General features: G+C 38.0%; 3 protein-coding genes across 4 annotated transcripts in view; all 3 read right to left on the bottom strand.

The window, feature by feature from the left end:
- ppp2r5cb (protein phosphatase 2, regulatory subunit B', gamma b) overlaps nucleotides 1–1,759 on the bottom strand; it is a 38,709-nt gene extending 36,950 nt beyond the window's left edge. For both annotated transcript variants that reach the window (XM_042503150.1, XM_042503151.1), the window contains exons 1-2: nucleotides 1,667–1,759; nucleotides 1,084–1,143 (exon numbers count right to left, since the gene is read on the bottom strand). In XM_042503150.1, the coding sequence (XP_042359084.1) occupies nucleotides 1,084–1,143; nucleotides 1,667–1,693 (87 nt within the window). In that variant the 5' untranslated portion in view covers nucleotides 1,694–1,759. The remainder of the gene's footprint in view (nucleotides 1–1,083; nucleotides 1,144–1,666) is intronic.
- Nucleotides 1,760–5,054: 3,295 nt separating this feature from the next.
- Nucleotides 5,055–15,272, bottom strand: hsp90aa1.2 (heat shock protein 90, alpha (cytosolic), class A member 1, tandem duplicate 2). The gene is made up of 11 exons (XM_042502969.1): nucleotides 15,110–15,272; nucleotides 12,294–12,443; nucleotides 11,059–11,425; nucleotides 10,833–10,966; nucleotides 9,802–10,128; nucleotides 9,534–9,699; nucleotides 8,726–8,916; nucleotides 7,655–7,802; nucleotides 7,050–7,318; nucleotides 6,335–6,668; nucleotides 5,055–5,497 (listed from the first exon to the last, which is right to left on the bottom strand). The coding sequence occupies exons 2-11, from the start codon at nucleotides 12,441–12,443 to the stop codon at nucleotides 5,385–5,387; spliced, it is 2,199 nt and encodes a 732-aa protein (XP_042358903.1). The 5' UTR covers nucleotides 15,110–15,272; the 3' UTR covers nucleotides 5,055–5,384.
- Nucleotides 15,273–16,337: 1,065 nt separating this feature from the next.
- Nucleotides 16,338–21,487, bottom strand: hsp90aa1.1 (heat shock protein 90, alpha (cytosolic), class A member 1, tandem duplicate 1). Its single transcript, XM_042502970.1, has 11 exons — nucleotides 21,253–21,487; nucleotides 20,251–20,397; nucleotides 19,507–19,873; nucleotides 19,282–19,415; nucleotides 18,875–19,180; nucleotides 18,605–18,770; nucleotides 18,285–18,475; nucleotides 18,051–18,198; nucleotides 17,691–17,959; nucleotides 16,847–17,180; nucleotides 16,338–16,753 (listed from the first exon to the last, which is right to left on the bottom strand). The coding sequence occupies exons 2-11, from the start codon at nucleotides 20,395–20,397 to the stop codon at nucleotides 16,644–16,646; spliced, it is 2,172 nt and encodes a 723-aa protein (XP_042358904.1). The 5' UTR covers nucleotides 21,253–21,487; the 3' UTR covers nucleotides 16,338–16,643.
- Nucleotides 21,488–22,771: the final 1,284 nt, after the last annotated feature.

The raw sequence follows: 22,771 nt of genomic DNA, 5'->3' as shown, positions 1-22,771 counted from the left end.
AAAGGTTGATTACTTTTCTAAATCACAAAGTTGTGGCTGAGATTTCAAAAACCCAAGTTGCATGCTACACAACAACACCATGTCTGGTGCCACTTTAATATGTTGAATGAGGCCCAAATCAAGCAAGTTTTTCTCCTTCCACCCCATACCAGGGTTGCAGCGGATAGTATAAGATTTTTTACAGTATGATAACAAAGCAATAATCCAGGGTTTCAGAAGGCATGTCTTCTTTGAAAATTGCCATTTTGCCAAATTTACCATTTAACATAGCCAAAAACTGTAAAAACAGTAATTATCGTTGGATTTTCAAATTTCCAACGGTCCTTGAACACATCATGTGCGACAAACGCTTTCGTCCAAAAACAAATTAAGAAGAATTCAGAGCTTTAAATAAGGTTATTTAATCAAAATAACTTACCAGGATGCACAACGGGAGTGAAAAACCTTACTTTAAACTGAAAAGGGATGTTATTTTAAAATCTAAAAAACTAATTTATGGTGGAGGGAGGGTCATGCATTTTCCCCAAATCACTCAGGGAGACTCAAGGAATATTTTTGTAACTTCAGGGAGGGTCAAAATAAAAAAAATAATATTAATAAACAAGAAAAATAACAAAGTCACAGCCCACCCACTCCTGTCCTCTCATACATAAAGAACAGTCCCTTATAAACTGTGATTCACGTCGGCTAAATAACACTGTATCTAGGAAAAATCTGGCAGATGTGCAAAATAATGTGATGCAATATTATAATTGCAAACTAAACTATACATTGTATACAGCCTGTTGTCTGTTTGTTATGTCGTATGATATGGACCTTTTTCTGTGTCCCTAATAAAGTCGTTAGTATTATCATTATTATTATTATTATTACTATTTTCTATCATACTTAGAGTAGCTAACTGAATTGAGGGCAGGATCTTCTCTATCTGCATCATTATACACAGACCTTCCACAAAAATCACTGCAGAGCACAGCTATAATGCAGTCCATTATCAGACAGAAATGTCAGTGTCATTTGAACATATGTAAGACAAAGTCCTACTGTCTTCCATGAAGTTTCTAGTCCCCTGTGTTAACTAACCTCATGCTCTGAATTCTCTTGTCCTCCACTCTTGCCCACTTTTCCAGACTTAGGGGACTCCTGCAGAGGAAAAAAAAAGTTTAATCACTTAAGTCAACTTGACATTAGCAGGTAAGTAGGTTGACATCAGTAAGCAGCCTCAGTGAGTGCCGCCATGCAGAAATCCTCGCTATAAATAACCTGCCTGCCCAGTCTACACTACTGTTTGAATACACTGGAGAGTCTGCTGTTAGCTAGCTAACGGTACTTTAATAGCATTCACACGACCCCGGCTTTCAGCTTTAAAAACACACTCAAAGTCCCCAAATAGCACCCCAAAACACACACACATCACCATAAACATGTATTCAAATTCTCACTTCTGGATAACGGCGCTTTATTATTAATTACTTAGCACAAGTGCTAACATGTTGGCAGAATAACGGCTAGCTGGTGATGATTTGCTAACGACGGGACACTGCGCTGATGGCTGCATTAAACGTCTTTTTATGATGCCGGTTTAGCACTAAAAAACACCGAAATGTTACTCCTGAAAACTTTATATCCAGCTTTCTTAAAGCTCCTGGCGATTCTTAAAACTCACCTTGTCTTTTTTCGTTTTATTCGGCATTGTAAACCGTAGCCGCCCTTGCTCCCCTCTCGGATACTCCACCACCAGAAACCTTGACAACTCTCAGGGCACCAAACTGAGAGGCGGGTCAAGCTGTAACTCGGCCTCTGATTGGCTGCTGACGGTCAGATGACTGGAGTGACAGGCAGAGCGCTGCAGGGCGGGGAGGCCCCCTGTCGGTGAGAGGCGAGTATTACAACCAGACACCACAGCCTGTTATTACAGCGCATGAGATTAAAAATGAAGCATGCTCACCATGCTCATTCAAACTTTGATTTAAGACTTCATTTTTACATAGAAACCGAGCTTAATTATCTTATTCACATTTTGCTTACTTATTTTTGAAATTGTATTTTGAACTTGCACCCTCATTGACCGCAGTGCTATTTTATTATTTGGGCTTTAACGCTCTTAATGTTCTTAATTTTGTTTATGTCATAAAGGGGCAGGGGCTACATGGGTTTCCGATATCTTCTTTTATTCTGTAAACCTTTTTTTAATCTGGGAAGCACTTTGTGCTACATAAATAAAGATTATTATTTTTATTATTCTTATTATTATTATTATTATCATCATTTTTTCATTTTCCCAGGCCATTTGGGTTTTGTTTTTGTTATTTTTTTTTTTTAAATTTATGATATTGTTTAGGCAATGTTCTTTCAACTTTTTACTAATTTCCTGCTCATTTTTGGGTCACTTCTTGTGAAGTTGCTCATTGCCAGTTTCTCAGGTCTCAAAGGGTTTATGTCTTTGTTACATAATGCTTGGCATCATTCAAAACAACGACATCAACAACAACAACAACAACAACAACAACAACAACAACAACAACAACAATAGAGAGTGCTTCCTTATTAATTTTGGGAAAAAAAGAACAGATTTTTCCATTAAAACCTTTCTGGGAACTCCATTAATTCGGAAAAACGGTAATTTTTTCTGCAGTGATTACCTTCCAAACAGATCCCAAGCCATAGTTCTGATAAATCAATTTTTTACTCACTTACTCTGAGCTATTTGAGTTATATTATGTAAATAAATATACAAATTATTTCTCCCTTTTTAAAGAGAATGTTCACATACAAAATCATTACTTTTTTTTCTTTTAGCAAAAAGCTTCAGCTCTCTGGTCTGGGCTTCCTATATGCTGATATATTGCTGGTTGTCTTAACTCTTCTAAAAAGAAATTAGACATTAGACAAGTTTGAGTCAATTTCCTTTAAATTCCTCATCAAAACAGCCATTTCTATTATTTTCTTTTACCATCTCAAAGCCACATTTTGATCAATTAGATCCCTGGATTAGATAATCAGAAGTTACACTTTTTCTAGTAATTTATTATATATTGTTTACAAATAAAGCAAAACAATAACGTTTCTAGTTAAAAATTTGTCATGTCCTTTTTGCTACTGGACGTATTTTGCAGGCAACAATTGTTGATACCAAACAGAACTATTTACAGTACAAAACAGTTGCAAGAAATGTTCAAGTTATGCACGCATTTTTTGTCAGTCCACCTTGACCTACAGCTAATTGCTGTTTTCCTGTGGCTGATACACCCTGTGCCACTCAGTTTTCTAGAACATTTGAGAAGCCTGATGGAGGCTTCTTGGAAAGCAGCAGCTGTGTGTTATGTTACTGCCATCTACTGGAACTCACTTGTACACTACAATGACTACTTTCTCCCCAGACTTGTATTCTTAACCCTTTGAAACCTGGATCAACATCAGTTTTCTTGTGCTGTTTCAGACGGCTTTCACAAGCATTTAAACCGTAAGACTAAATGCAAATTGGTCTTTTTTTTGTCAAAATCAATTTGGCATAAAATGTCCAGCAAACTGCATATAAATTAGTGAAAGGTGACAAAAAATTACCTGAAAATTAGATTTAAAAAAAAATCGAGAAAATTAGAAAATGATCACATAAATAAGGAAAACACCAAGAATACTATATTTATAATTACACATTCAAAATAAGTTTACAGAAAAATATTTTTCTGCTTTTTGTGTGCTAATTTTCTTGTAATTCTTTTACTAATTTGTTCATTTTTGGGCAACTTTCTTGTCAAGTTGCATATTCCCTTCTTTCCATGTTTTTGAAAGTCAGTTATCCAGTTATTCCCAAAAAGCGGGTGCCCACAGGTGTAAATAATCAAATAAATGATGTGACCTGCACCAGTGTGCATGCTGGCACTAAGACAGTGGGACACTGGGGGACAGAGCAGAGCCATCAGTAGTGGTATTAGTAACACCTGTGCTCCTCCTGCTGTGACGAGCCGAAATGTCTCCTGTCCTGTTAGACTGACAGAGTGGGTGACTGTGAGGCGACGTCCTTGAAAGAATCAATCCCTCCTCCGTTTTTTTTCAGTTCAAAATTTTGGAAAGATCAATATCACCATGGCTACAGTCTGCAAAGGTTGTCAGTATTGTGTTGTGTGTTTATCAGCCACCACTGATGTCCTTAAATCCTCCTTTGCAATCCAGAATCAGAAATACTTTATTGATTTAAGGGGGAAAACTGTGGTTTGTTACAGCCTGCATAGATAATAACTATAAGTAGAAATAAGTACCAGCAAGTATATCAAAATATAAAATTGAAATACAGTAATAGTAAACAATTAAAATAAATTAAAATTATAAATGTAAGGAATAAAGTATAACTGTAAAGAAATGCAGCAACAATTAGCACTAGTATGTGAATATTTAAATTATAATATGGATACTGTGCTGAGTTTAAGTGTGTAAAATATAAAACTGCCCTATGCAACAATGCAACATATAAAACTAGTATGTAAATTCAAAATAAAAATATGTGCAATGCCACAATGAACAACAGACTACTGCATTTTTAATTCTCATAAATGTCAATTTTCTCAGCTTTCAAAGGGTTTAAGTAAAAGATGTAAAATTACTCGTAAAAACCTTATTTGAGAAGCTGGAAGCATTTTTCCCATAAATCTCTAAAATGAGCAAAATAGTTCTATCAGATGATTATTTCAGCTGTACTTGTAAGCCTATATATTTCTGGGTAATTTATTTTATAAACTTAAAGTAACAGAAGCTGTCAGACAAATGTAGGAGTAAAATGCAGTGAAGTAGAAGCTGAAAGTAGCATAAAAAGTGGTATACGTACCTTAAATTTGTACTTAAAGAGTAATTAAGTAAATGTACTGTACTGACCACACATCAGCTGCATCATATTTGAGATACAGTTATACACACGCTGCTAATTTCACTAAACTGTGCTTTCATGGATTTGACTGAATTGATTATCAATAGCTTTAACTTCTACCACCATTATCAATGGTCTTCATGCCCCCTTTCATGTTGAAAACCCACAAAAAGGATGAACAAAACACGACTCGTCAACATGGTAAACCTTTATTTTTGGGTCCCACCCCTTTCAGATACAGTATCAACTCTGCTTTATTTACAGTCAAAGTAAGAACACACAGAGAACATCGGAATGTCAATAAATACAAAAAACAATGATACAACCCAAGTTACAAAAAGTGACAACTTAAAAAATAATCTTCTAAAAGGAATGAATCTGAACTGCATGTGGTTGATGCAAAGGAGAAATACAGTGGTCCTAAAAGAGGGTTGAGGGGAGGACTATTCATGGCTCATTTTTTTTACAACATTAAACTTTATTTAACACTATTTATGAACACTAGCAGGCCATAGAAAGTAGCCTAGTCCACCTCCTCCATCCTGGATGTGTCGTCGTCGTCGCCTTCGAGAGGAGGCATGTCCTCAGAGGGAGCAGGGGTGACTTCATCTGGTGTCAGATCGTCTTCATCGATACCTAAAAACAGGAAGGAAGCATGTTAGGATGCAGGTTTAACACTTTAACACTTTTTTCAAAAACATGGGACAAGGGTGACGAGCAACTTAACAAGAAATGACCCAAAAAGAAAGTAGCGAAAAGTAGATTATAAAAAGAAAATGACCTGAAAATAAGAAAAAAAGAAGAAGAAAATGTCCTCAAAAAATAACACAAAAAACACAGAGAAAAATTAAACACATTTTTTTCTTTTTTTTCTGTTACCTAATTTTAAATAAATAAATAAGAGAATTACAATGTAGTTTTCTGGATATTTTCCCTGAGCTAATTTTCCCATAATTTCCTTGTAACATTTTACTAATTTTTGAAGTAAAAGAAAATTACCTGGAAACAATAACAACAAAAAAGAAAAGAAAAAGAGAAACAAATAAACAAAACACACAGGAAAGTAAAAAACAAAAAAAAAAAAAAAAGGAATGACCTGTGAACAAGTGCTTTTATTACAATAATAATTAAAATAATTCTAAATATTTTATGATAATTATATAAGTTTTCAGGGCATTTTTTTTACTAACCCTTTTAAAAATAATTTTCTAAATCTGCAAAACTCTTCCAATTTGCGGGACATTTCTTATAAAGTTGCTCAGTTTTTATTTCCTGTGTTTTTGAAAGAAATCAAATCGTTTTTCTGAAGTTTCAAAAGTTTAAACCAGTGTTTAAAAGGGTTACAAAAATTTAACTGACAGACCTGTTGCCCTTTAAAAGTGTATCAATGCAATAATAAACAGCTTACAAATGTGAGAAAAACACAAAAAATGTCATAAAAGCTTTAAATTGTGTTTTTAAACAGAAACTCACCAAGACCCAGCTTGATCATTCTGTAGATGCGGTTGGAGTGAGTCTGCGGGTCGTCCAGGGTGAATCCCGAAGACAGCAGAGCCGTCTCAAAGAGCAGGATGACCAGATCCTTCACAGACTTGTCGTTCTTGTCGGCCTCGGCCTTCTGTCTCAGGGTCTCCACGATGGGGTGGTCTGGGTTTATCTCGAGGTGTTTTTTAGCAGCCATGTAGCCCATGGTGGAGTTATCTCTCAGAGCCTGGGCCTTCATGATCCTCTCCATGTTGGCTGTCCAGCCGTACGTGCTGGTGACGATGCAGCACGGGGAAGAGACCAGGCGGTTGGAGACTGTGACCTGTGGAGTGCAACGATAATAAACCCATTAACACCCGGATCAACATCAGTTTTGTTGCGCTGCTTTCAAATGCCTTTCACAAAGTATTTAAACCTGAGAAAATTGTTTTGATTTCAATGAGTATCTTGTAGAAATGTCCTGCATATTGCAAAAAAATATTATAAATATTATCTTAAAAAATTGTTGTTATGAAATAAATTAGGTATTAGGTAGATATTATTTTTAAAAATAGGGAAAAAATCCAGAAAATTATAATTATTTATCTTTAAGTCTTTATTTTGACCTCTTTCTTAGGAACTGTAACTGCATCGTATTTAACATGTAAACGCTGACAGCCCTAATTACAACACATCATGGTTTGCTTTAATTTTTTAATCTCACCTTCTCCACCTTCTTCTCCAAGATGTCCTTCATAATCTTGCACAAGTTCTCAAACTGAGACTTCTTCTCCTCCTGCTTCTTCTTCTCTTCTTCGTCCTCAGGCAGCTCCAGGCCCTCTTTGGTCACCGAAACCAGGTTTTTGCCCTCAAACTCCTTCAGCTGCTGGACGCAGTACTCGTCGATGGGCTCGATCATGTAGATGACCTCCAGGCCGGCTTTGCGGAGGCGCTCCACAAAGGCAGAGTTAGCCACCTGGTCCTTGGTCTCGCCTGAAATGCAAGACAATGATGTCATATGTATAACGGCTCCAGTTCTTAATCTACGCTCTCGTCAAAGCCACCCGTGTCCGTTGACAAAAACAGCAATTTCGACTCTCAATGCACGAGCTGCTGTTCTAAAAATTGCTTTCTGATTCTCTGAAATACTCCAAATGGAGTCGTACCGCCTGTTATCTACTGCCTGTAATACACTGACTATGGGTAAGTACTGCATACAACCCCACTTAAAAAGACCCAAACTAACCCTCTGATTAACTCAGTTTATCTCATTTTGAAATGCTTTATCATTTACAGTAAAAGCTCATGGGCAAAGAAGAGCATCCTCACCAGTGATGTAGTAGATGTGTTTCTGGTTGTCCTTCATGCGTGTCACATAGTCCTTCAGGGAAACCATCTCATCTCCAGAGGCTGAGGTGTAATATCGCAGCAGCTCAGACAGTTTCTTTCTGTTCTGAGAATCCTCGTGGATGCCGAGCTGAAAGACGAATAAAACTAAATGTCAGCAATTGTCAACTCTCATTCCATTTCTGTCTTCGGGTAAAAATTGCATAACCTTTCATAAATTATCTCAAAGTTTAAAATGTAAAAACAAAAATTTGTGCAAAACTTTTTTCGAAATGTTGATAAAACACAATTATGAGATGACTGAGTCTCCACTGAGTGATGTAATGCAACTTCTCTCACGATAAAAATTGAGTAACCATGGCGATGGATGTTCAAAACATTAGCAGGTTTATTTCTATTGCAGCCACCGCAGTAGCTGTCATTATTTCCAATCCAAGGTGACATAGACGTATTATACGAGCAATAATATAGTCTATGATATCACAGAGGAATTGTGGATTCAACTACCAGATGATCTGCTCAACTTTTGAAAAGTTATGCGATGCAGTAACACCTCCTGTAGCACCTGCTGCATCATGCCCCAAGGGAGCCAGTTCGTACCTACAAGCCATAGCATCATGTGACCTATACAAGTGAAAAAAAATTCAATTTGCTCAATTTGAAGGTTAATGGAAACCCGCCTAGTAATAGTGGTCTCCAAGGTGTACCCTATGATAACCACAGTGCCTCCATGTAATAAGGAGATGGCACTGAGGAGCACCAAAAGCAGCTTTTCTTTGGGACAATATGGCCAAAGGATCAGACAGATGGCTGCTGCCTAAAGGCTCAGACGAACAAACTGGGATCATTAACTGCCATTTCAAAGGTTCTTTTCAGCAAACGTGAAACTCCATCCTGCTAAAATCCACATTGCAGCTTGCAGGATTTGCAATGACACTGACAATCTCTCAAATTTAGGGCGCAAGTGTTTAACACAAGGTAGCTGCCAAAAGTTTTAATGTGAGGAGATTAGGAACATTCACAGCTTGCACGGTGCAAGGCGAGGACACCAACCTTGATGTTCTTGGAGAACTGCTCGTAGTACTTTTTGTAGTTGTCCTTGTCCTCGGCGAGCTCGGTGAAGAGCTCCAGGCACTTCTTGACCAGGTTCTTGCGGATGACTTTCAGGATCTTGCTCTGCTGCAGCATCTCTCTGGAGATGTTCAGGGGCAGATCCTCAGAGTCCACCACGCCCTTGATGAAATCTGATGGGACAGATAAAGACATTGTAATCAGAAATATATTCAACTTTCTAAGATTAATTAAAAAAGGCAACATGTTTCAACCACTGCCGGTCTCCGTCAGGGCTTTAAAAACATGTTTTCACATTTTTGGATTGCCTGAATTTCCTTCCTGTGTTTCTAAAATGATATAAGTGCAACAACTGTCTGTTTACATCCATGTATGGGACTTTATTTTCAGAATTGTATGCTCGATATGTAATTTCCTTTACTATATTTATGTATCATTTAGGTTGTAAACCTAGATTTTCTCAGACTAGATTTCAAAACCTTTCAATGACTTTTCAAGGACCTGTAATTAAATTTTAATTACCATTTACATATAACACGAACAGAAAAGGAAGGTAAAATTAATAAATGTATGTTACATGGAAGGTTATCCACAGAAGATACTATACCAGTGTCAATACACACCTTTTCCAGAACTTTCAAGGATTTCACTAACTTCATGACTTTTCCAGCCTTTCCATGACTGTGGAAACCTTAATTTGTAGGTAATTTGTTCTTTTTTTGCTGTTTTTTAAAGAAATTGCTCCCAAATTTGCAAAAGCTATTAATTCCACATATGGGTGAATACTCACTGAGGTACTCGGGGATGAGCTCATCGCAGTTGTCCATGATGAAGACCCTGCGCACGTACAGCTTGATGTTGTTCTTCTTCTTCTTGTTCTCGAAAAGGTCGAAAGGAGCGCGGCGTGGCACAAAGAGGAGAGCGCGGAACTCCAGCTGACCCTCCACTGAAAAGTGCTGTGAGATATAGAGGTTTTTAGGTCAGTTATTGGGTCCCTTTTTTAAATTTAATATCATTATTGATATTAAAATGTTGATAGATATCATCAAGAGATCTACCTTGACGGCCAGGTGGTCTTCCCAGTCATTGGTTAGACTCTTGTAAAACTCTCCGTACTCCTCATTCGTGATGTCCTCCGGGTTGCGGGTCCACAGAGGTTTGGTCTTGTTCAGCTCCTCCTGGTCGATGTACTTCTCCTTGATCTTCTTCTTCTTCTTCTTTTTGTCTGAACACTTGTCGTGGTCGTGGTCGTGCTCCTCGTCCGACCCGACATCCTCAATCTCGGGCTTGTCCTCGTCCTTCTCCTCTTCTTCGTCCTTGTCTTTCTCCTTCTCCTCCTCCTCAGCTTCGTCGTCACTCACCTCCTTATCACGCTCCTTCTCCACCTGAACAAAAACAGAGCTTAGTCACTGGAAGTGGTGGAATGTAACTAAGTACATTTACTAAAGTTCTGTACTTAAGTGTGAATTTGAGGTACTTGTACTTTAGTATTTTTTACTAAAGAGTATTTTTTCCATGCTAATTTATACTTGTAGTCCAATACATTTCAGAGGGAAATATTGTACTTTTTACTTATAAAAACCATAACAGTTTCTAAAATATGTTTGTTATAACTTTAATTACCAAACAGTTTATACAAGTACAGCTGCAAAAATGTATTGATTAATCAGTCAAGTCACAGAAAATTAATTGCCAACTATTTTGATAAACATTTAAACAATTTTCATTTTAACAGATGAACTTTTAGGTGATTTTTCTTCTGTTTCTTAGGTAATTTTTTTTGGTGTTTTTATTTTATTTATGTGTTTTCATAGTAGCTACAGTAGGTAATTTTTTTTCTGAATTGAGTACTTTTACCTCTTATACTACAAGTACATTTTCCTCATTATTCTTACTTGAACTTATGCACCATTTTCAAATTAAGTACTTATACTTGTAACATAGTATTTTCCCAGGCTGGTATCAGTACTTTTAAGTAAGTAAAGTATGTACTTTTCCCACCACTGGTCACTGGTGCGTGATTTTTGGATTGCTTTTTGGAAAAAGGGTGTAAATTAATTCAATACAAACTACTTAAATGAGCACTTACAAAGAGTGTGATGGGATAGCCGATGAACTGCGAGTGTTTTTTCACAATCTCTTTGACTCTTCGCTCCTCGATGTATTCCAACTGGTCTTCTTTCAAGTGCAGGATCACCTTGGTGCCACGTCCAATGGGCTCAGCTATATCGGGAAAAAAAACGCAAGTTACAGACGCCTCCCATGACCAACAAAACTGAACTGTGGCAAACTGTAAATGCATTTATTTAACTTACAGTTGTCCACTTTTACTGTGAAAGAGCCTCCAGCAGAGGACTCCCATGCGTACTGCTCATCATCATTGTGCTTGGTTATGACCGTCACCTTCTCAGCCACCAGGTAGGCCGAGTAGAAACCCACGCCGAACTGACCGATCATGGAAATGTCGGCTCCAGCCTGCAGGGCCTCCATGAAAGCCTTAGTGCCAGACTTGGCGATTGTGCCCAGATTGTTGATCAGGTCGGCCTTGGTCATGCCGATACCCGTGTCAGTCAGGGTCAGGGTGCGTTCCTCTTTGTTGGGAATGATTTCAATTTTGAGCTCCTTGCCGTTGTCCAGCTTGGAGGGGTCAGTGAGACTCTCATAGCGGATTTTGTCCAGGGCCTACAGAGAGGGAAAATAGCCATTAAAGAAAAGTTTGAATTTATACAATTCAGGGGGTCTACAGTTACCAGACAGTTAAATTTAATGCCTTTCGAGGTAATTTTTACAAGATTTAAGACAGATTTTTGAAAATATAACTTTTTCAAGCATTGCAGTATAAAGTAGTATATACTCCTGTGCAGAGCTTTATGTAGGAATATGGTTATTAGAATGAGTTAGATTAATCAACATTTTACCAACAGGTAAGTAAGTATAAGTATTAAGTTTTAGGTTTAGTAGTGCATTTAAAGATAAAGCAACAGGAGAAGATGGATTAATTAAAAGATTAAAAGATAGATTCATTAAATTACTTGTTTTTCACAATAAATAGCTCTAAAAAAAGAAAAAAAAGACTGTTCAAAGACTTGTAAGGCCTAATATTTTTTAAATTGAATTTAAGACATTTTAAGATTTTTTAAGGACCTGCAGACACTGTGACAATTGCCTGAAAAAAATGATTCAATCCCGACCTGAGCTTCCATCAGCACATAAGTATTCACTTGGCAAAATGAGAAAGTCACTTTAACATAGGTTACATGTAACAAAAAACAGCATATTTAGTCTTATATGACCAATTTTAAACAAACTCTTCCTGAGACTATCCTGAAAAGGCCAAATTCAGGCATTTGACCTATTTAAACTAATTAAGTTGCATAATTAAAGTGTCATCATATCGGCAGACGTGTAAATGCCAATATTTAATTAAGAGCCGTAATCTGCCGATATCAATGACGTATCCACATCCCTACTTCAAGCAAGCTCAATAAACATCCTTGACACAACTTAAGAGTAAGTAAACAGCTTTAGACAAATACTGCAACAAACTTACATCTGAAGAGTTTGAGATAAGCTCCCTAAGGAAGATCTCTTTGTTGGAGTAGAAAGTGTTGATGATCAGGGACATCAGCTGAGCGATTTCAGCCTGAAATGCAAAAGTCTCAGCCTCCTCCTCCATTGGTTGGTCGTGTGATTCAGGCATCTGAACAGAGGAGACAATTATAACTATTTTTAGGACATGCATATACCATGGATTACACATGGACACACACACACACACAAAATAAACTGTATGTGTTGGGGTTGTTTGCCTCCCTGAAGCACAGTGCACTAAAGCCTACACAATTATTTTAATTGGATTAGTAAACTGAAGGCATTGCCGCAAGGTGCAATGCTGGACACCTTTGCATGACTCATGTCTGACCCAGTGGTTTCACTTGTTCTGTTTTTTTTTTGTGCAGGCATGTTATGGACCTGTGTGCCTGATACAGCCGTATGCAGATTTATCAGCTATATGTTAGTACGCCAGTTGACGATTGTCATAATAAATACAATACAAATACAAGATAATGACCTATAAAATACTGAAAACAAGAAATTTACTTTTTTCTCCTGTAACAAAATTCTTAATATAAAATTCTTAGAGATATAAATACAGTTTTGTGGACATTTTTCCCTCTTTTGAATAAATTTCTAACAATCCTCCCCTCTTTTTTTTTATAAACTATTTTGGGGGATTTTTCTTGTCTCCTTAAATTTTGTGCAATGTGTGAGACATCTCTAGGCAAGTTGCTCATTACCTTCCCCACATGTCTTATGAAGAAATCACACCAATTCTCTCAGGTTTGAAAAAGGTCAAATAGCTTATGAAAGGCGACTTCAACCAGCACACGAAAACAGATTTCAAAGGTTTAAGGGTAATTATAACTGATAATAATAAAAACTATTTTTTGTAATAACGTAAATACACAATGATATTTCCTAAGACTGTTATTAAACCATTAAAATCTCATACCGTTGCAACCCTAGTGCACAATCATGTTCATTGGTCTGTGGATCAGCTGCAGCACAGTGAGTCACTACGCTGTCACACCTACAACAAGCACTGCCTATCACCCTCGGGTAAAGTGCCATCACTGACACAAACTATCAGTGTCGTGAAGCTGAATCAATTCGTCTGATACAACCTCAGTATTTAATACAGTGCTGTTTTGTTAATAAGTATAATATAGTACACAACCTGTCGAAACAATCACCAAAAAACAAGTTCAGTTAATCCTTTGAAACATGGATTGACATCAGTTTTCTTCTATGTTCAGACAGCTCTTACAAGCTATTTGACTGTATGAAACCTGAAAAATTGGGTTTGATTTCTTCCAAAAATATGGGGTGGGGGGGCAATGACCCACTTGGCAAGAACTGTTCCAAAAGTTGCAACAATTTAGTAAAAAGTAATAAGAAAATTACCTAAAACTTAGTTTTTACAAAAGAGAGTAGGGTTGTTAGAAGATTATCCAAAAAATAAGGGAAAACTCCAGAAAAATATAATCATAATAATTTTATATTTAAAATTATGTTATAGCAATAAATAAATAAATTAAATTAAATACTTATTTTTTAAAGAAAAAAACATTTTCAGCTCTTTTAGGTCATTTTATTTGTTTTCTCATTTTTGCTGATATTTAGGTCATTTTTAAAAAAATCATTTTTACTCTTCCCCCATTTTTTTTTTTTTTTTTAAAGAAATCAATCAGGGTTCAAAGGGTTAACATTAAGTAACAGTGATGTATGCAGCAGTAATGATAGGTGATGTGTAAGCTTGTATCACTTGTGCTGGCAGGTGGTGTGACAGACTGTCCAGCCCAGATCAGTGCTCCACCTGCCTATAATCCATCTTTGAGACAAAATCCATCTACCTCTACTGTTACACAAGTTACATAATGCACATTTTATTTTCTGAAAATTTACCAAAAAAAAACAACCAAAAAACATATAGATTGTCTCAAGCTATTTTTCCTGACTTTTCCTCCAGACTTGAACAGAAAGCTGAAACAATGATTTCAAGCTGTTATAGATGGATCATGACAGTGAAATATAAGCCCTGTAATCCTATTCTACTGAAATTGATATGATTGATTATTGGTTGATCAAAGAGGAGCGCGTGGCTGGGATAACATCAGTAAAAAAGGACTCCACCTGCCGGTTTCCTGGACGAAATGCAAGTTTCTAGAAGGTACCAAGAGCCGACGAGAACTCTCTGGCAGTTTCTATAGAAATCGAAAGCTCCTCCTCTTCATCATCTTGGGGAGTTTCTGTGAATGATCGCCCTTGTGCTCTAATGAGCTTGCACTGAAATCACTACGAAAGAGCGAAATTTGTGCAAAAATTTGATGTAGGTTTGTTAAACTGTGCGCCTGCAAGTGCAGCAGACATGCACCATGTGGCTGCTATCATCCAGCTTTGAGCGATGCACAGGTAACGTGTGCAGGATAGTTGCCAAAATATTGTTGGGAAAAGTTTTGACGTGTGCAAATAACCTTGACATGCACGTGAGATTACTCTCTGGAACCTCAACGTAAAAATGTTTATTTTATTTTATTTTTCAAATACAGGCCTTTGGTTATAGTGTCATCATAAGCTGATTAGAACACGATGAACTAGATTTACTTACAGTCATCACAATTAGCCTCCAGACATAGCAGGATATTTCAACAATATTGATAATATATTGATGAAACAGGTTAACCCAGTTGTTGGCTAACATACAGCTAAGATGATTTTAGCTAGCATTAACCATGAATTTCAAAGTGTGTGTTACATTTTATCGGTTGTAATTTTATCTATATATAAAATAGTTAATTTAATTACCTTGGTCCTCTATGTATTGAAAACTCCGGTGTAAAATAAGCGGACGTCCTCTGAAGATGAACCCGGTAAGTCAGATACTCAGCGATGACAGTAACTGTACAGCTTTTCTATCCTTTCCGAGCATTCGAGAAATCCCGACCTGAGCTTCCAGAACCATCTGGAATCTTCCCTCGACGCTGGTCGCTATTTGTCACAGCGGGCTGTCAATCATGAGTGTGACCAAACTCCCTGTCCAATCATGGCTGGAGGGGGCGGGACTAAAGGAGAGGAGGCGGGTGAAGAGTGGGTGCGCGTGCTAAAGAACTGGAATGAACCATGTCTGCGTTCACTGAAAATTCCAGAACAGAACAACCAGAACGGAAGCTGATAATGACAGTAACTTCAGCTGTATTACAAATATCGCATTTGATCCAATAGAGAATTCAGAAAAAGAAGAAATTTAACATGTAAGTGTAAGTGTTCCGCACTTTACATATATATGTATATATGTATAGTCTCTTAATGTTTAGTTTTTTAAGCGTATTCCTTTTATATTCTATTAATATTGTTTTCTCTTTATTCTCTTTGTTCATACTGTATGGTGCTGCTACACCCCAATTTCTCAGTTTTGAGATCAATAAAGTTTATCTATCTATCTATCTATCTATCTATCTATCTATCTATCTATCTATGTAATGCAAAGGGCCCCACTGACTCCTACATATGAGCAAGACATATTGTGGAGGCTTTGTTGTTATTAATGTGGCTAGTTTATGTGTCTTTTGGGTAATTTTATGTCTTAATGAGGTAATTTTGAGTCACTTTTGGATAATTTTGTGTCATTTTCTGTCACTTTGTTGTCATTAGGAATCTTGTGTTGTGTTTGTCTCACTGTGGTTATTGGGGTAATTTTTTTAGTCATATTGTGCCGCTTATGTTATGTCTCCTTATAGTTGTCTTGTGTTTTGTTTTAGCAGACATTTGTGTTCCTTCAAAATAATTTTGTTGTCATGTTGTCTTTGAAGTAATTTTGAGTCCTTTTAAGTCATTTTGTGTCTTTGTGTAGTTATTTTGTGTCTCCTTCAGTGGTCATTTTGAGTTTTTTCCTGTACAGTACATTTTGAGTGACATTTTTCAAGTGAAGGTCGGGGGGGGGGGCTGAGATTTTGGGACCCCCAGCCTGTACCCATTGGCCAGTTCAGTAATCCATCAATGTATGCCATAGACCCAGTAAGCAAGAATGCTGGTCTTATTTCTAAATATTTTTTTATTACAAATTTGAATGCATTTCATAAAAAATGTAATAGTTACAAAAAGAGACATAAGTCAAACTCCCAGTGACTGTATATCACTCTTAATGGTTGTCAGTAGTTTTGTTTAAGCAGCTTTTGCAATGTAGACTAAGCCACACTGTGGCCTACATTAAGTCCATTAATTAACTTGTGTTGACCAGTTAATGCTGTTTATGAAATGAGAGTTGTATTAAAGTGAAATGTCTATTCGAAAAAGCAACATAATTACAAAAATAAACATTAAGAAAGCTGGACATTGTTTTTTAGTCAACTTCCTCCATTCTTGATGTGTCATCATCTCCTTCCAAGACTGGCATGTCTTCATCGGCAGGCTGAATGAGGTCCTCAACTGCAGAATCATCATCATCAATGCCTGTGAATGAGAATGCATTGATTAGCATCCACAGTCATGCATTAAAAAAGAGACTAATTTCTTTAATGTCAGTTGTCATGAGGAGAAACATACCAAGACCAAGCTTGATCATTCTGTAGATGCGGTTTGCGTGTGTCTGTGGGTCCTCCAGTGTGAATCCTGAAGACAGCAGGGCAGTCTCGAACAGGAGGATAACCAGATCCTTCACAGCCTTATCATTCTTGTCAGCCTCTGCCTTCACCCTCAAGGTCTCAATGATTGGATGCTGGGGATTAATCTCAAGGTGCTTCTTAGCTGTCATGTAGCCCATGGTGGAGTTATCTCTCAGGGCCTGAGACTTCATGATCCTCTCCATGTTGGCTGTCCAGCCATAGGTGCTGGTGACGATGCAGCAGGGGGAAGAGACCAGGCGGTTGGAGACTGTAACCTATCAAAAATGAAATGTGTCATTTTCATGATCAAACAAAATTGCCTATAATATACTGCAAAAAGGGCTGATTGATATTGCCTTTAAAAAATACAAGAATATTTTAGGCGAAATTGCGATAGACTATATATATATCAATATTTTGAAATCTCTAAATTACTGTAGACCACTAATACTGTAACATAAATTTCTGTATAAAAATGTTACAATGGTGTTAATTAAAAACTGTTATAGTAAAATAAAGTACCGTCATGACAAAGTTAAAAGTACTTTTAGAAGGTATTTAAATAAAGACTGTTACAAAAAAAAGTAAGAAGAAGAAGTCCAGTCACCAGTTAGATGTTATCAGCTAGCTAAAATTGACGTGAATGTTTATATTAGATGTCTGCAACATAGTCTTTTTATATATCCCACAGGGAACAAGCGGCAGTACATCGAGTATTCCATATATTGCCCACCCCAACTGCATCATTAAAATAGATTAGATAATCATTCTGCTATATATTTTACCTTTTCAATCTTCTTGTCAAGGATGTCCTTCATGATCTTGCAAAGGCTTTCGAATTTATTTTTGAGCTCCTCCTGCTTCTTCAAGTCTTCCTCATCCTCAGGCAGCTCCAGGCCTTCCTTGGTAACTGACACCAGGTTCTTGCCATCATACTCCTTCAGCTGCTGGACACAGTACTCATCAATGGGCTCGATCATGTAAATGACCTCAAGACCGGCTTTGCGAAGGCGCTCCACGAAGGCAGAGTTAGCCACCTGGTCCTTGGTCTCGCCTGGAAAAGTTAATACAAATTCACTGAATAAAATAACTTCTGAGAAACTTTTGCAGGAAAATTATAAAAAGAAGCAAGTTGAATTGCTAACCTGTGATGTAGTAGATGTGTTTCTGGTTGTCCTTCATGCGTGAGACATAATCTTTCAGGGACACCACCTCATCTCCAGAGACGGAGGTGTAGTAGCGCAGCAGTTCGGACAGTTTCTTCCTGTTCTGAGAGTCCTCGTGGATGCCAAGCTAAAAGAGGAAACGTTAACCATATAAAATTTTCTAGCTGAAGGGTTAGAGTTAAAGACATAGCCGACATTCAGATGGATGCCTACCTTGATGTTCTTGGAGAACTGCTCGTAGTACTTTTTGTAGTTGTCCTTGTCCTCGGCGAGCTCGGTGAAGAGCTCCAGGCACTTCTTGACCAGGTTCTTGCGGATGACTTTCAGGATCTTGCTCTGCTGCAGCATCTCTCTGGAGATGTTCAGGGGCAGATCCTCAGAGTCCACCACACCCTTGATGAAATCTGAATAAAGACAATCAACACTGCTTAGCTTTCCAGATTTTTGAGAGCAGGAATGCATAGTTTTAAGACCATTAATACCTTAAATTGATTGGACGAACGAATTGTGTGTGAACGAATTGTGTTACTCACTGAGATACTCGGGGATGAGCTCATCGCAGTTGTCCATGATGAAGACCCTGCGCACGTACAGCTTGATGTTGTTCTTCTTCTTCTTGTTCTCAAAGAGGTCGAATGCAGCCCTCCTGGGTACGAAGAGCAAGGCACGGAACTCCAGCTGACCCTCCACTGAGAAATGCTACAAGAGACAAGAACGAAGTATGAATTCATTAGCTTAAAAAACACGACATTAAGCGATGACAAAAGAGGTAGTAAGGTGACACTTTGAGGCATCATCAGTACCTTGACTGCGAGGTGGTCCTCCCAATCGTTGGTGAGACTCTTGTAGAACTCTCCGTACTCTTCATTGGTGATGTCATCAGGGTTACGGGTCCAGATTGGCTTGGTCTTGTTCAGCTCCTGGGCATCGATGTACTTTTCCTTGACCTTCTTCTTCCTCTTGTTCTTGCCGTCCTTTGTGTCTTCATCCTCATCGGAGCCCACATCCTCAATCTTGGGTTTGTCCTTGTCCTCAGCGGCATCTTTCTCAACTTCTTCTTCCTTCTCTCCCGCCTCAAGGTCCACCTCCTTCTCCCTGGTCTTCTCCACCTTAAATTCATTGAAAGGGTGGTGGTTTAGGACTAAAGTGTGTCGATATTATTGGTTATCCTTATGTTTAACGATTATGAAAAAAGGAAGTTAGAACTTACATAAAGTGTAATAGGGTAGCCAATGAACTGTGAGTGCTTCTTGACAACTTCCTTGATGCGTTTCTCCTCACAGTACTCAGTCTGATCTTCTTTGAGGTGAAGGATCACTTTGGTGCCTCTGCCAATGGGCTCTCCTAAAAGCAGCAATAAAATCAATGATGAGAGATGAACTTGATAATGGGTCAAATTATTTCATCCTGCGTTAATGACAGCCTTGAAATTTACCATGGTCTGGTTTGACTGTGAATGAGCCACCAGCTGCAGACTCCCAAATGTACTGCTCATCATCATTGTGCTTGGTAATGACTGTCACCTTCTCAGCCACCAGGTAGGCAGAGTAGAAACCCACGCCGAACTGACCGATCATGGAAATGTCGGCTCCAGCCTGCAGGGCCTCCATGAAAGCCTTAGTGCCAGACTTGGCGATTGTGCCCAGATTGTTGATCAGGTCGGCCTTGGTCATGCCGATACCTGTGTCAATCAGGGTCAGGGTGCGAGCGTGCAGGTCGGGCCTGACTTCGATCTTCATCTCCTTGCAGGACTCAAGTCTGCTGGGGTCGGTCAAGCTTTCATATCGGATTTTGTCCAAGGCCTGTCCAGAAGGGATAATTTTGTTAATTTGTTTGTATACATTTTGCCTTCGCACAGGAGATTTAGAGTCCCACAGGCTCTATTGAACAGATTGAAAAACTCCTTTGTTCCTCGGTCTGTCAACCTATCAAATGAAAGTATGGCTTCTAAGTAGTCTCAGGGTGCCTGGGTCAAACAATGACTGTAACAAGGAATTATAATTATGTTTCACTGCATCCACTTTTCATTATGTCTGATGTGAGAGTAGGGTTTGTTTGTTTTGGTTAAATGTTGTTTTGTATTTTTCTAATTTTGTGTATTTATGAAATACACATAAATGTGAGGGCTGACATTTGAAAAACAAAGGAACTTCTGTGATAAAGTGCTGATTTTACTTACATCTGAAGAGTTGGAGATGAGCTCTCTAAGGAAGATCTCTTTGTTGGAGTAGAAAGTGTTGATGATCAGGGACATAAGCTGAGCAATCTCAGCCTGGAAGGCAAAAGTCTCCACGTCCTCCTCCATAACGTTTCCAGAAGCAGGCATCTAAAAGAAAGCATGTGTTATATTATGTGATTGAAGATTGTGCTTTTTATGCTTAAACATTCTGTTTTTCTCTAAAATAAAATGTTAGTTTTATTGTAGACATCTGCTGTTACACTTGAAATCTGTCTTCCCCCCACCCCTCCCCGTTAAAGGCAGCCTCGTGGCATGAGGCGAGTATTGCAGATGGTGGACGAACACATGTTCATCCTGTCAATCAAAGACTTGCAATTTGCCACATGGGTGGAGTTCTGATGCTTGTCCCAACCCCCTAAGATTTTACCATGTCTCATTCAACACCTTTACACCAAAGGAATTAAAAGCAGCTACGATGGAAGAAAACTATCTTTTCATCATAGAACAGTAATGATCTTTTATCCTTGTTTCATTTAAAACAAAAGAATTCTGTGTTGCAGTAACATTTTTTCACTTCCTTTTTTAAATTCAGGATCATAGGCCATACAGAAGTTGGTATATATGTGATTCCACTACATTCAAATATGATTACTGTAGTTTTTTTTATATTTTACTGTCCTAAGTTGTTAAATTGCTGTATCTGTTCTTTATGCCAGCCGGTTTTCTGGCTCATCCGCCATTGCTCTCACACTCAGGGTCACCCTGCTTGCCATGTGCATGTTACAGCCTCACTAGGATACCGATGGCCAGTGTACGTTTGCTCATAATTGTGCAATTGTTTTATTTCCATGTATATTATTTGAGCTAAGTATTCTCGCTGTTCTGCCTGTGCTCCTACATTTAAGCAATCAATGTAATATAATATTTATTGTACCTTTTTATTTTCCCTATCTAAATTGCGATGCAGAAAGCATTGCTTGATTTAAGGTGTTGCAGTCTTACCTTGAATAAAATCTTTTCCTACAGTCGCTTCTTGATAGTCGTCAAATGTATCACTGAGCTTGTCTTCTCTTCTCAAAGAGTTCCAAGTGCGTGTCTTGCTGCTTGTCCTTTAGGCAGTAAGTCTCTCTCTGTGTGTTCAAGTGACTCTATGCAGACCCCACGTCATGCCGGTGTCTTTTTATACTACAGGGGTGGTTTCTCGAAGCTCCCATTCAGAAGCTTCCAGAAGATACTACATTAAGAGGGGGTGTTGAGAAAAGGCTGGGAAAGGGGGGTGGCAGCGACAGAGACACCAGAGCCCTAAGTTTATGTGCCCTTATAGGGGTGCAGAGTCACAAGGAGTGCCTGTCACTCACACCGAGAGCTTTCCTGATAGCCCGACTGGCTCTCAGGCCCCATACCCCCCATCGTAAGCGTCACAGCTGTGCTCTGCCTGTGCTATCAGCTGCTGTTGAGGTGCCTCATTGGACACATACCATAAGGCTTCCTATGGAAGGCAGGCATGTTTCTTTTTTTGGCGTGCCAGATTGGGGTGAAACCCAGAGATTTCACAGAGAAGCAAAGACACACAGTAAATGAATTTTTGAGTGTATATGAGTTTATGTCATGTTTTTAAAAAATAGATAATATGAACAAACTTTATTGTAACTGTTGGACTAAAATTCTTGGCAAAAGGGGCCACCAACTAGAAATTTCCAGAACTTTCAGCCGCATCTAGTTGCCTCCATCACATGGATTTTGCACACAGAATCAGCTAACATGAAGATGTTTTAATAGTTCATTGGCCACAGTTGGAAAAGTTAAATTAGCAGGCCCTGGTCTGATGACCCAATGTTAGGGGGATTTTGACTTCTATAGTTTAGCAATGTAAGTCCTGATCTGAGGCTTTTACATGTGTGCCTTGAGCTGATCAAAATAATTTTAAAATGTATTGTAAAATGGCCTGAGAGCCACTAAATTAATTACTTTCAATGTCATTTCTATGTAATTCTAGTCTATGTTTAAGTATTCTGTCTCAGTTGAAGGAAACAAAGCGAGAACAGTTTTGTGATATGGTTGTTAGAATATAATTGTCAAAATAGGGCAATATATTGATATTATATCTGTATTGTTATACGAGACTACATTGTCTTAGATTTTTGATAATATTGTTAGTTTTGTCTTTTTCTTGCTTTAAAGGCTGCTTTACAATAAAGTGATGTAATTTCCTGAACTCACCAGACTGTTCCATTATTTTCCTTCACCCACTTAATCATTATATCCACATTATTTATGACTTATCTCAAAAATATCTTGTGAAAACACCAATAGTGAACTCTACAAAGTCATCGCAATATCGATATTGGGGATATTTTCTAAATAATATCAATGATATTTATTTTTTTCCATATTAAGTCAAAACTAGCTTCTTTGACACATGTGACATGTAGCTTGGCGAACCAAGAGTGTTACATATGAAATTGTAACTACACATATTTATGATTAGCAAATTTGAAAAAACATGATATTTTGACAAGAG

This window comes from Plectropomus leopardus, chromosome 16 (genome assembly GCF_008729295.1).
Source record: "Plectropomus leopardus isolate mb chromosome 16, YSFRI_Pleo_2.0, whole genome shotgun sequence".
NCBI classification, from domain to species: Eukaryota; Metazoa; Chordata; class Actinopteri; order Perciformes; family Serranidae; genus Plectropomus; species Plectropomus leopardus.
Note: the sequence above shows the minus strand (reverse complement) of the source record. Positions and strands in the feature narration are given on the sequence as shown.